The 14,959-nt window shown below is 41.8% G+C and overlaps 1 protein-coding gene across 1 annotated transcript in view; it reads right to left on the bottom strand.

The window, feature by feature from the left end:
* The window catches only part of zmat4a (zinc finger, matrin-type 4a), a 194,130-nt gene that overhangs the window by 153,208 nt on the left and 25,963 nt on the right, over nucleotides 1-14,959 (bottom strand). Inside the window, exon 2 of the mRNA XM_034232928.1 lies at nucleotides 476-577. Coding sequence (XP_034088819.1) covers nucleotides 476-577 — 102 coding nt within the window. The remainder of the gene's footprint in view (nucleotides 1-475; nucleotides 578-14,959) is intronic.

Raw genomic sequence — 14,959 nt, 5'->3', positions numbered from 1 at the left:
CCATGGAGACAAAGAGAGCGAGTGAATTGTCTATATTCTCAGATGTGTTGATTTGTGAAGCCCTCTGAATCGGCCCTCAGCAAATTAAAAAAGTATAATGAAACATGGCCCACAAATTAAACGTATGCTATTGTACTTCTTACATATATATGTTCAGATATATAACACAGTATTCATGTGTTAATAAGCCCACTTTTCAAATAAATTCAGTCAATTAAAGTTGAAAACATGTTCCAACAAATCTTAGTTGATAAGAAAAAAGTCCAATAAGTCAGTTACATAACAACCTTGAAATATACCCTTCATATTTCCTCTTATTATCATCAATCTGAGATTGAACTTTTAACTGAACTTATGAGGCGATAAACCTCTAGTGAGTGGCCCAGCCCTTCGAAAACAGTTTGGACACCCCTGGGCTGTATAAATACATTTGTAATTGAATGGAGTCATGTGAGGTGATGTTTGGGGTCCTCACCTCATAATGGGCCACCCTCTGGGACTCGGAGATGAGCTGAGCGCTGCACACTTTGCAGTAACTGTCCGTGAAAAGACCGTGATCCACTTCTGTTGACTTCATCTGGAGAGAGAGAGACGGAGACATGGTTACTGAGCTGGAGGACGAGGACGTGCTTAAACCAAAGTTGTGTTATTTAAAGGTTCATGCTATTTTTAGGCATATATCATGGGTCTCAGAGATATAAAAACATGTTTATGATGTGTTTTGCTCAAAATACCAAACAGATTATGCATTTTAGACATCCCTCATATCCCTCTGTTTCAGCCCCGTTACTAAAGTGCTGATTCTGGGTGGAGGAGGTGGAGCTAATGCCTGATCAGAACTCTCCCAGCAGAAACTCAGCTAAATGCTGCCGTGATGAAAATCCATATCATGTTCCAAACCACATCAAGGATTCTCTCTATATAGAAATTGTATTGATTGGGATAAACCCCTTGAGATGCACCATCTCGTTTTCAAGGGGGTCCCGACAATAGCAACAACTTACAGACATACATAAACAAAAAGACAAAATGAAAAAAATGACACACAAGACAAACCACATGCAGTCTTTAAGTGAAATTCAAGCAATGCATACAATCATTACAATTTGAGACAGTCAAGCAAATCAGTTTCATCAATATCAGTTATAACAAGTACAGACCAGTTGAAAGTGAGATAACAATGCATGTTTAAATAAACCCAATGATGCAAGAGATCTAATAGCAGCAGGTAAAGTATTCCAGTCAGTTGGGGCTTTGAACATGAACGCTCTTCTGCCAATACATTTGTTTGCAGAGGGGACAGAGAAATAAATCTGAACAGAATGTCTAACTTAATGAATTGGTGAGTAGGGTACAAAATACTGCTTTAACTAAGGGGGATAGTTTAGATAAATGCATTTAAATATCAGCTGAAGCCAATGCGTGTGTCTTCTTACATTTAAAGAAGGCCATTTCAGTTGGTTATACATTGTGCAGTGATGTGTACGAAAAGGACAACCAAGAACAAATCTGCATAGTCTGTTGTAGGCTATGTTGAGTGGAGCAAGATCTGATTTATGTGCATTTTGGTAGACAACATCACAATAGTCCATAATCGGAAGAATAAGTTGAGAAGCAATTCTCTTTCGGACACTAAGCGTAAAACAATTGCGAGAGCGGTGTAAAACACCGATTCCGTAATTGACTTTTTGTATTACATGCTTTATATGTAGTTTAAATGAAAGTTCAGAGTCTAGCCATACACCAAGATATTTAAAGCTATCAACTTTATGCAGAGAAGTGCCATCCTTACATGTTATTACTACATTAGGTTTGGATCTGAGCTTCTGCCTGGTACCAAAGACCATGGTATAAGATTTTGATTTGTTGTTTGTCCTGTAAGATATTACAATCCGATTGAAGAGAGATCTGAATTTGTGAACAATCTGATTTGGATGTATATATGACAGTGTCATCAGCATAAAGGTGAGTACAACAATGAATGAGACAAGAAGATAAATCATTTATGTAAATAGAGAACAGAAGTGGGCCCAGAGTTGATCCTTGGGGTACACCCTTTTGTTGGATCAACAGGTCAGACTGTTTTCCATTAACAACCACACATTGCTTTCTACTGTGAAGGTACGAGTTAAACCATAACACTGTATTATTAGAAAGGCCAATGCCGTGAAGTTTATCCAAGAGCAGATATCGATCAACGAAATCAAAGGCTTTTGTCAAGTCAATAAAAATGGCACCTGTGAGTTCACCATCATCTGCAGCAGAGTACAAGTCATTTGTAAATGTAAGTAGGGCAGTTGTTGTGGAGTGATTAGGCCTGAAACCAGATTGAACCGGAGATAAAATATTATAAGTATTAACTCTCTGAAACAGGATGGAGCTCAAACTCTTTCTCTCTCTCAGGTTTACCACAAGGTGACTTCCTTTTGATTTCCTGCTTCTTCACACACACTCTCTCCAGTACAGGTTAGCTCTGAGTGTTAGCATGCTAATGTAAACACAGACCATATTACTTCCAGAACACGTCTCATTGTTTCTGACAGCAACGTTTTCTGATTGGCCCGTGGGTCTAAAGCCCGCCCACATTTTAGTAATGTGGTCATGACGCAGCAAATTTGGATCAGCTCCGTTGTTCCCCCGTTTTTAGAGATGTGTACGGAGGAAAAGAGAGAGGGGTTTATTTCCTGACACTTTGAGAGTCTCCTGACACACCGGGGACACACCAGGGACACACCGGGGGGACACCGGGGGGACACACCGGGGACACACGGGGACCACACCGGGGACACCACCGGGGACACACCGGGACACCGGGGACACACCGGGGACACACCGGGGGACACACCGGGGACACACCGGGGACACACCGGGGGACACACCGGGGACACACCGGGGACACACCGGGGACACACCGGGGACACACCGGGGACACACCGGGGACACACCGGGGGCACACAGGGACATACCGGGACACACCGGGGACACACGTTGACACACCGGGGACACACCGGGGACACACCGGGGACACACCGGGGACACACCGGGGACACACCGGGGACACACCAGGGACACATGGTGATGTAGAAAAGACATCAATAAGTGCATTTTGCCTGATAGGAGACCTTTAATAAAGAGTTATAGCATTTAACAGAATCAATGTATTTCCAGCTGGAAGGGCAGATAACCTGCACCACTGATGAAGCACAAAGATCTGAACCTGACAAAAACTTTATACAGGGAAAAGACAAAGGAAAGGGGAAGGTCTCAGCTATAATTTAGACACGCAAACACATACTAAATGCAAACGAACCAAATACGATATCAAAAAAGTCGAAAGACGAGGACATGGTTACTGAGTTGGAGGACAAGACGTGGAGAAAACTCAACCTCTCAAATACTTTTGATTTGTTCAAATGATCAAAGATTTTGGACCAGATTTAGAGATGATATAATAATAATAACATTGAGGACGGCTGTGGCGCAGTGCGCTGACCATCAGGTCAGGAGCACTGGTTCAATCCCGCCTTTAACGCCACTGTCGTTGTGTCCTTGGACAAAACACTTCCCACTAAATCACCCCTGTGGGAATTGTCCACTCTACAGTAATGATGTATTACATGTCTAATATATGCAATGTAAAGCGCTTTGGGCACTTGTAAAGGCGCTAAAATAGAAGCAAAATAGGCGAACAGGTGAATAAATATGGTAAAAATAAAAGATTTAAAAATAAGATTATAAAAAGATCATCCTGATAAAAAAACACAATAATCATAAAATAAAAAATGTATTTATAGTAATGCAAGTCTAAACATTAAAATGTCTACGAATATCACCAATAATATCGCAAGTGCAACATCTGTGAATTCTTCATTTATTTTCTAAATCCTTCAGCCTTGATTGAATCTCCTTCTAAAACCAAATGAGTTGTGAAAAGTAAAACCGGTATTTAAAGTTTTGTCTCCAACGAGAAGCCATCTGGATTGAGTTCTTGTCTCCGAGGGTCTGCAGGGAGACGAACCAGCCGAGATGTAACAAGTAAACAATAATCTCATCTCGTTTACTCGCATCACTTTTAATCAATATTTCATCACCTTGGCGTGCGAGTTAGTGACAGATGCTGAGACACTTCTGGGAGCAAGCAGCGAGCTAGAAAAACCTTTCCTCCAAGACTGAGAGCCAAATTATATCCGAGCATGATGAATAAATCACATCCACTGATCCCGCTGAAGGTTTAGCATTCAAATAAATGACTTGTTGTTGTGTCGCAGAGAGGATTCAGAAGCCTTTATTCCTCTTTCACACGCACAGCTGAGCCAGCACCGTTTCCCTTTTCCTAATCCAGGTGGGATTGGGTTAGCGACGGCAGGACAGATGAGGTCACGTCGGAGTAAAATCACACGTCCTACAACTTGTTTGAATATTCTTCACTGATAAAATGACCGGTGGAAATAACTTTTACAGTTAATTCTTTAAGAAATGTTGTTATTTGTTCTGTTTTGCAAACAAATAATGCTTTCAAATGTTTTCCAGAACAAATGACGTCTTCAACTCTTCACAAACTCTTCAAGCGATCTACAAACATTACTGGATCCTCCGGAAAAAGTTACTCAAACGGACATATATCTGAAATTAGAGCAATTTGTCATATCTGATATATTGCCAAGCTTAACGAGTTCAGGATGGACAGAGGGACATCCCATAATGTCTCTGGTTAGTAGCAGCGGTATATAAAGAGAGGGGAACATTCACCACTTCTGAATTTGAGCCACCAAGTACTTCTAAAAAGTAGTTGTATGGTCGACCAAACAACCACTAAAAGTACCAAACGGAGGCGGGACCTAAGAGGGGAAATTGGAGTCTTCTATTGGCTCTTGGAGGCTCTAAAAAAAGTGATCTGCAATCTGATTGGACTAAAACCCCCAACCAAGTGCATTTAGCTGCTGATTTCAACAAATGTATTTGACTTACATACACTTCAGTACCGTAGACATGCGAGTGAAAGCAGTTTGGGGTTAAGTATCTCACCCAAGGACACTTCCTCTGGGGATCGAACCAAGAACTCTCTTAGACCTAATTTAAAATGCAACATGTGGTCATTACCCAACACTCAGCTGAGATTCTCCTGTTCAACCCTTGGTAAAAAGTCACAGAAGATACGAGCACTCTGGAAAATGTGGGCGCTCCACCATTTGACTTATTCCACCATTGGTAAACTTGGAGGTTGTTCAATCAGAACCCACAGTATGTCCACCTTTGGTCTTTCAAAGGCCGTCTCATTGGATTAAATCCACAACCATGTGCATTTAGCTGATGATTTAACGTATCTCTTTGATTTACATACGCTTCAGTACCGTAGACATTGGGGTTAAGTATCTCGATCAAGGACACTTCCTCTGGGGATCAAAACAAGAACTCTCTGATTGGTAGATACCCTCCCGACCTCTTTAACGTCATTTCAAATGCAGCGAGTGGTCATTCCCCAACACTCTGTTGAGATTCTCCCGTTCAAAAGTCACAGAAGATACGAGCACTCCACCATTTGAGATAATTCCCCAATAGCTAAACTTCGAAGTTGTTTACTTCAAATCTACAGTATATCCACCTTTGGTCATCTCCAAAGTTGCATTGACCCTCACCACGATGCTAAAATCACAATTGAAGGATTGGTCTACTTGCAGAGTGTCCACTGGTTGTTCTGATAGTCGAATATTCTGTGAAGCTCGAGACAGGAAGTCGTAATCTCATAAAAGTGTCATTACAGATAGTGTAGGATACAGATTTGGGAGTTTTCATACAATAATATCTGGAGATTTGGACTCGCTAAAATGACAGATGTAGTGTGGGGGAAATAATGAAAACTAAAGCTTCAATCATTGATATTTTGATATAGTTATAAATAAATGTGTGAAAGAAGTGAAAAATCACCAACTGTAGAGTTCTACTCTGCTCTTTGGAGCGTTTTAGCGTCTTTCAGCTCATTGTTTTAGTTTCAAGGCCTAAACACTTCACATTTAAACTCACTTCTTGCAGTCGTTGACAGCTGCGTGTGTTTTTGCCTGTCTGTAAACGCACTGTGCTCTAAAGGTCTCACAGCAGGGAGTCAGTGTTAGTGACTATCTGGTGAACATAGTGGAACATTTAGATGATGAAGAGCCGGAGCCTTCCTCTTCATGACTAAAACATCAAAGTTGTGTTTACAGCATGCGGCCAAAACATCCATTATTCCCGCTTGAATGATTTTACCTGGAGATATGTTAAATGTGTAACGGCAACTCTGTCCTTAAACCACCTCGAACATATTTTGGGGTTTTGATATTTCTGTATTTCAGCCGTCACAACAGGATGACCTTCACACAGAGTGGAGCAGTGACGAGTCCTAAAACCAGGAAGTGAGTCAGCAGGTCTCCACTTCCTGTTCCCTGGTCTCAGAGCCAATGGGATCTCTCCATAGGATTTGGGAAAGTATCTGAACTAAGGTCTGTGGTTGAGACACATTGAAGAGACGGGTCACGTTTTGTTCTAGGACATTAAATCATCAGCAGTGACCCCACTGGTGATTTCTGAAGAGTTGACGTGTCTGAGAAACGATGGTTGTTACCAAGTGGCTGAATAGGACTACAGAAGTCGTGGAGGCCGTTGTACGTCATTACGCCGAACACGTAAACACTCCTCTGAGTTAGTTTCTGTTCTGCTTGAAAGCAAGTCCCTGCCTCCTGCAAAGTGTTCAAACAAACGCTAGTGAGAGCTGCTGAATTTCCTCCCGTCGGATGTGATATAAAACAAACAGATTATTTTTGTAGTTGTAAACTCAAGTGGATGAAACTACATTTATTAGTGCTTTCATGTCAATTCAGCGAACATATGATACATTAAATGATCGTGAGGATGATGATTACAAACCGTTTGTTTGAGCCGGTCTGCATTTCCTGATGAGAAAACAAACCGATGCTTTTTGTAGTTGTAGTACACCAACGTGGATTAAACGTGTGGTTTTTTCCACAATGTTGGGGAAATTAATGGATAAAATGCACGGATTATTATTATTATTATTCCCACTCCGATCGGGACACTAGGTCCACCGTTTCCCCGCAGCGAGGCTCCCCCGTTGACAGTTTACGTGGGCTGGGCTGGGTGCAGTGGCGGACTGGCCATCGGGACGAATCCCGATGGGCCGGTACCGAAGTGGGCCGGTCGGATAAGTCACTAGCACATCCCCACTCCCCCCGTTGACAATTTACTAGCGGTACCGAAGTGGGCCGGTCGAGAGTCCCGGGCTGATTTTTAGTCTCAGTCCACCACTGGCTACATGACCGTATTATCTCTCGTATTACGACTCGGAGTCGTTTCATCCGATTCAGACTCAGAGGCATATGGTTCGAATCTGTAGGGCATATAGCCAATATCGTCTACGATGTCATGACTATCACTTTCCGATCCTTCAGCCTCATATGAGCTCTCAGACACGTTCAAAATTAAACTGTCATCGCTGTCTGAGCTTGCAGCTGTGTATGCAAGCATGCAGATGCTGGGATCCGGAACGGTGCAGCTGGAGCGCTTGGCCCGCAATTACGTCACACATAATTTGGCGGAATAGAATCCCAGAGAAGATCCAGAATATGGTCAACATTGAAGGGCAGATTAAAGCGGGTGCTTTAAGTGAAACATTCAGGGCTTTAAAGTAGAGACACTACATACTGATATACACCTGAACATCAGCAGGAGAGGACTCTTTAAAGTAGAGACACTACATACTGATATACACCTGAACATCAGCAGGAGAGGACTCTTTAAAGTAGAGACACGACATACTGATATACACCTGAACATCAGCAGGAGAGGACTCTTTAAAGTAGAGACACTACATACTGATATACACCTGAACATCAGCAGGAGAGGACTCTTAAAGTAGAGACACTACATACTGATATACACCTGAACATCAGCAGGAGAGGACTCTTTAAAGTAGAGACACTACATACTGATATACACCTGAACATCAGCAGGAGAGGACTCTTTAAAGTAGAGACACGACATACTGATATACCCTGAACATCACAGGAGAGGACTCTTTAAAGTAGAGACACTACATAATGACTATACACCTGAACATCAGCAGGAGAGGACTCTTTAAAGTAGAGGACACTACATACTGATATACACCTGAACATCAGCAGGAGAGGACTCTTTAAAGTAGAGACACACATACTGATATACACCTGAACATCAGCAGGAGAGGACTCTTTAAAGTAGAGACACTACATACTGATATGCACCTGAACATCAGCAGGAGGGACTCTTTAAAGTAGAGACCACTACATACTGGATATACACCTGAACATCAGCAGGAGAGGACTCTTTAAAGTAGAGACACTACATACTGATATACACCTGAAACATCAGCAGAGGGACTCTTTAAAGTAGAGACACTACATACTGATATACACCTGAACATCAGCAGGAGAGGACTCTTTAAAGTAGAGACAGTACATACTGATACACACCTGAACATCAGCAGGAGAGGACTCTTTAAAGTAGAGACACTATATACTGATATACACCTGAACATCAGCAGGAGAGGACTCTTTAAAGTAGAGACACTACATACTGATATACACCTGAATATCAGCAGGAGAGGACTCTTTAAAGTAGAGACACTATATACTGATATACACCTGAACATCAGCAGGAGAGGACTCTTTAAAGTAGAGACACTACATACTGATACACACCTGAACATCAGCAGGAGAGGACTCTTTAAAGTAGAGACACTACATACTGATATACACCTGAACATCAGCAGGAGAGGACTCTTTAAAGTAGAGACACTACATACTGATATACACCTGAACATCAGCAGGAGAGGACTCTTTAAAGTAGAGACACTACATACTGATATACACCTGAACATCAGCAGGAGAGGACTCTTTAAAGTAGAGACACTACATACTGATATACACCTGAACATCAGCAGGAGAGGACTCTTAAAGTAGAGACACTACATACTGATATACACCTGAACATCAGCAGGAGAGGACTCTTTAAAGTAGAGACACTACATACTGATACACACCTGAACATCAGCAGGAGAGGACTCTTTAAAGTAGAGACACTATATACTGATATACACCTGAACATCAGCAGGAGAGGACTCTTTAAAGTAGAGACACTACATACTGATATACACCTGAATATCAGCAGGAGAGGACTCTTTAAAAGTAGAGACACTACATACTGATATACACCTGAACATCAGCAGGAGAGGACTCTTTAAAGTAGAGACACTACATACTGATATACACCTGAACATCAGCAGGAGAGGACTCTTTAAAGTAGAGACACTACATACTGATACACACCTGAACATCAGCAGGAGAGGACTCTTTAAAGTAGAGACACTACATACTGATATACACCTGAACATCAGCAGGAGAGGACTCTTTAAAGTAGAGACACTACATACTGATATACACATGAACATCAGCAGGAGGGGACTCTTTAAAGTAGAGACACTACATACTGATATACACCTGAACATCAGCAGGAGAGGACTCTTTAAAGTAGAGACAGTACATACTGATACACACCTGAACATCAGCAGGAGAGGACTCTTTAAAGTAGAGACACTATATACTGATATACACCTGAACATCAGCAGGAGAGGACTCTTTAAAGTAGAGACACTACATACTGATATACACCTGAATATCAGCAGGAGAGGACTCTTTAAAGTAGAGACACTACATACTGATATACACCTGAACATCAGCAGGAGAGGACTCTTTAAAGTAGAGACACTACATACTGATATACACCTGAACATCAGCAGGAGAGGACTCTTTAAAGTAGAGACAATACATACTGATATACACCTGAACATCAGCAGGAGAGGACTCTTTAAAGTAGAGACACTACATACTGATATACACCTGAACATCAGCAGGAGAGGACTCTTTAAAGTAGAGACACTACATACTGATATACACCTGAACATCAGCAGGAGAGGACTCTTTAAAGTAGAGACACTACATACTGATATACACCTGAACATCAGCAGGAGAGGACTCTTTAAAGTAGAGACACTACATACTGATACACACCTGAACATCAGCAGGAGAGGACTCTTTAAAGTAGAGACACTATATACTGATATACACCTGAACATCAGCAGGAGAGGACTCTTTAAAGTAGAGACACTACATACTGATATACACCTGAATATCAGCAGGAGAGGACTCTTTAAAGTAGAGACACTACATACTGATATACACCTGAACATCAGCAGGAGAGGACTCTTTAAAGTAGAGACACTACATACTGATATACACCTGAACATCAGCAGGAGAGGACTCTTTAAAGTAGAGACACTACATACTGATATACACCTGAACAACAGCAGGAGAGGACTCTTTAAAGTAGATACACTGTATACTGATATACACCTGAACATCAGCAGGAGAGGACTCTTTAAAGTAGAGCCACTACACACTGATATACACCTGAACATCAGCAGGAGAGGACTCTTTAAAGTAGAGACACTACATACTGATATACACCTGAACATCAGCAGGAGAGGACTCTTTAAAGTAGAGACACTACATACTGATATACACCTGAACATCAGCAGGAGAGGACTCTTTAAAGTAGAGACACTACATACTGATATACACCTGAACATCAGCAGGAGAGGACTCTTTAAAGTAGAGACACTACATACTGATATACACCTGAACATCAGCAGGAGAGGACTCTTTAAAGTAGAGACACTACATACTGATATACACCTGAACATCAGCAGGAGAGGACTCTTTAAAGTAGAGACACTACATACACACACATTGGTATCAAAGCCATCATAGTGTCCCTATAGAGGAGGTGTTTCCTGTGAAGCTGTCCTCAGTGAAAGGGGGCCTTGCAGAAAAGGCTATCCGTCGAGCTAACCCGATGAACAAATTAAAACCGACCTTTTCTAGCTTCTGGGCACTCGCTGTGACCTCCCTACCTCCCACTGTTTCATCAGATTTTTTCATCAGACCCCTCCCCCCCCCCCCCCCCCCCCCCCCAGCCTCAGGCTAACCTCGCAGCCGTTGATTTTCCGTGTCCTCGTCAGAGTCAAAGACAGACGGTAAACAGTTGTGACGCGGTGCGAGACACAAGCTGGCTTTGTGTTAATGATGGCCAATGCGAGGCACTCTGCATTGTTCCCTGTCTGACTTCTACGTCCGTGTTTCCGCTCCACTGAGGAGGCAGTAGGACTTCTGTAGTCAGCTGTAACTCTGTTAAGAACAGCGGCACTGATCAGATATTGGTGATTGAATTGGGTCGAGGACTCCCTGTTGGTGTGCAGCGCTCTGCCTTCCCTTATCTAATTACAGCGGCTGAACATTAATATTTTTCCCAGCATGTCCTTTGGAAAGGAGACAACCTATGGCAATTACAGGGGGAGTATCTGACAGTAAAATCCATTGGCTTAATGAATTGATCGGCAAGGAGAAGGACATTTTAATTTAGTTAGCAGCGGTGGTGCTTTGGATAGCTGTAGTTCACTCAGCAGGACTTCCCCTGTGTCCTTCCTGTACTGCAGAGGAAAGACAAACCCGGGGACAAGGGGGAAAGTATGTCAAGCAAAGGTTTAAAAGTTTAATACAACGTTGTAGATTCCTGTGAACTGCTCAAAGAAACGGTGCTCTTGATCCGCTCCATGCCATTAACTGGATTTAATTAGCTGATGCATTGGAGTCCTCTAATCCTTGGGTCCACAAAAGGACAAGACAAACACATATAATAAAATACATCAAACAAACTATTTAATGTTGGCCCATCAGTAAGCTTGTCAATGTTTGTTGTTAGTCTGTATTTGAATTTGTTCCAACTGGATTTTGATTTGGCAAACAAGCTGAATAATAAAACACCATTAAATGATTTCTGTGCTGAAGTTACCTTGAAATGAACCTGTGCTGCTCATTAGTCCCTGTCACAGCAACAGGACACTGATTGAAATCTCTTTTACAGGACAAGGTTATCACTCCATCGGCTGATGTCCAGTATCAGTATGTAGTGTCTTTTTTTTTTTCATAACATCACATATGAAGGATCTTGGTGTCAAATCATACATTTTTGACCAAGAAGAAACCAAATTCAGACGTCAGGAATTAATCAGAAGCTTATTTTTATCATGTCTTTGCCATCAAATCTGAATAAGTTGCCAATGGACAACTGGGTAGCCTAAAATGCACGGTAATGGAGGTGTTGGAGGTATGTTGGGGTGAAGCAGTGCAGTAGTAGAGGTAGTACTGCTGACATCATGGTGTTCAGTCTCTGCTAACTAATTCTGCTGACATACAAGACCAATATTAGTATGAATGTGGTTTAATCTCCTAAATGCTTCTAATAAGCCCCACATTTTTACATGTTGTGTTTAAAAGGACACATAAAAGCTCTGACGTTTCTACATTTGACTTCCCCATATTCAAAAACATATAATCAAACACCAAATCACAGAAATGTATCAAAATGATGTTGTAAAATATCGTTTTTAATCAGCTGGCAATGGTGGCCATCATGGAAAATGGTCGCAATTCTTAAAAATGTTCTAAATGAATGGCCTCAGAGTGATGGACATGGACATGTTGGTGCTTGTATCCTGTGATAGATTGTGACCTGCAGCACAGACGATGAGAGTCTGCAGTAAACTATGACTAGGCCTAACCCTTGGTAGAGCTAGACTGTAATCTTCCTCAGCAAGGAGATGACCAAGGCCCTAAACTACAAATGCAACCCTCCCTTGTAAACAATATAAAACAAAACATTAAATCCGGTCTGGAAAAGGTCAGGATTTGCCAGGAAATGAGGGACGTTTTGGACGAGTTTGAGATCCAAGTGGCAACCATAACCGTGGATATTACATTCAACAGTGAGGCGGCAATACAAAAGCTGCACATCGCTAAACGAGGCTGCTTCACACACACACTGCATTTTGAGGCTCATATGCATATCGCTTAGAAGATGAATTGTGTTATGTTGTAGATATCTACATTTGTTATGGAGTGTCGACGGTATTAAGCGGTCAGTTGAAGCAAAAAACCGGTGTTTCACGGACACATTACTGGCAGCAGAAACAGAACAGGTGTTCATTCATTACGGATGTTAATTAATTTAGTCTCTTAACGATGAAATATCCTGCATCATGTCCTGTGTTACTCTGTCGTTCGGTCTAATTGCTTTTTACACTCTGACAGGACATGGTGATGGTGAGAGGGACAGCCAGACGAAGAGAGGAGAATGAGACTCTAATCTATCTGAGACAAACACTTTAGAAATGGCCGAACTTTAAGTATTTTCTTCCTTTAAAGAAGGATGTGAGATAACAGCATGGGGAAGAAATGACCCTGCTACTTCCTTGCACGAAGCTCTGTTGGTATTTGAATAAAAAAGTGTTCCTTTATGAAGATGTCAACGTCTGGTTTAATTTGATTAGGAATATAGAACGGATTGATGATTTTATAGTGGTATGCAGGCAGGGTTTCCCACACATAGACTTTACCTGGTATATTAACGTCCGCCAAAGATTTCACGACCCATTTAGGTTTAATCTTTTTGTATTGTTCCGCGAGCACGACGCCAACTGCGATCGATTAACTACCCCTCCTGTACCTGTTCGCTCTGCTATCGCACGAAGGATCTGCTTTATGCGCTCCGCAGTAACTCCGCTGCGAGGCTCCGGCGAACAGTTCATGAGCGTGCTCCACTAGCAACTAGCAACCCTCCCCCCTTCTCGGCTACCACCACAAGTATATTTCAGATCTGTGGGAAACTGTGGTATGCCTAATTTCTATATGTACTGTATTTGACAAAGGTAGCTGGTTATTGTGTTGCATGTCAAAAGTTTACTACTTTAAATATAGACACTACGTTTTGTTACGATGATGGTTAATGGGCTGTACTTATACATCTCTCTATCAGGTCTCTTCGACCCCTCAACGCTCTTTAAATACTGTAGAATCTGTTTTATATAATCATGTGTTTTAAGCCATACTAGCAGTGATTCCATTTAGTTTCCGAAAGGAGGCATACCTATTTCTGTGGCCAACAGTTGTCTACATTGGCATGTAAGTTATCAGCAGATAAAAAGGAACCTAGAATTATTTAAAGACCGAGGGGACAGAGGTTAGTAAGAGTTCAACTACGCATGCAGTTTGAGGTGTAAATAAGCTCTGAGATGTTCTTAGTATGTATAGCATTACACTATCGACTGCTTTGGTGCAAGGTAATGTGTCTCTTAGTGCTTGTTGTGTTCAGGCCTCGTGTTAGCCTAATTCATTGTGTATTGGTGCTTTTTAAACTGTCTCAGTGAGCTCTCTAGCCGCGACGTTCCTGTGATTTCTTTGTTTTCTGATCTATTTTCAGTTACCTGGACCTAAATCTTGCCTGGAAACCTTTGCCTGTTCACGGACTTGATTCCCATGCAATAAACACTGATGTCAAATATTTTTGAGTCTAGCTAAGCCCTCTGTCCTTTCTGACTGTCATGCATCACTGACTCCCATAAAACGAGCTCAAAGTCTGTCATGAAACTTGTACAGACTTAATTTTCACTTCATCACTTTCCCTGTTTATTTCACACAAGATAAGCAGCAGCAACCCGGCAGTTAGTTATATGTCAAAACTAAGACAAGCGCTGCACAGTAAACAGCCACATTACACCTGAAATATCACTTGATGGCTTGATGGGGGTATAACTGATCAGAAGACACATTTAAAATGAACATCCCGCTGATGTCAGGTCATCCTAAAGCTCCACTTTGTCATTACTGAATTTGGGAGGTCTTATATAATTCATGACAAAGAGAATTTAATTCCAGCTGTATTAAACAGCTCTATCAATTATACAGCAGCTTAGATGGAGCTCTCGCTTTAGACTGAGAGGAAGTAAGTGTCCCTACGGTGTTTGAAAACGCAAACC

This window comes from Gymnodraco acuticeps, unplaced genomic scaffold (assembly GCF_902827175.1).
Source record: "Gymnodraco acuticeps unplaced genomic scaffold, fGymAcu1.1, whole genome shotgun sequence".
NCBI classification, from domain to species: domain Eukaryota; kingdom Metazoa; phylum Chordata; class Actinopteri; order Perciformes; family Bathydraconidae; genus Gymnodraco; species Gymnodraco acuticeps.
The sequence above is the reverse complement of the archived record's forward strand: the minus strand, read 5'-3'. Positions and strand labels throughout refer to the sequence as shown.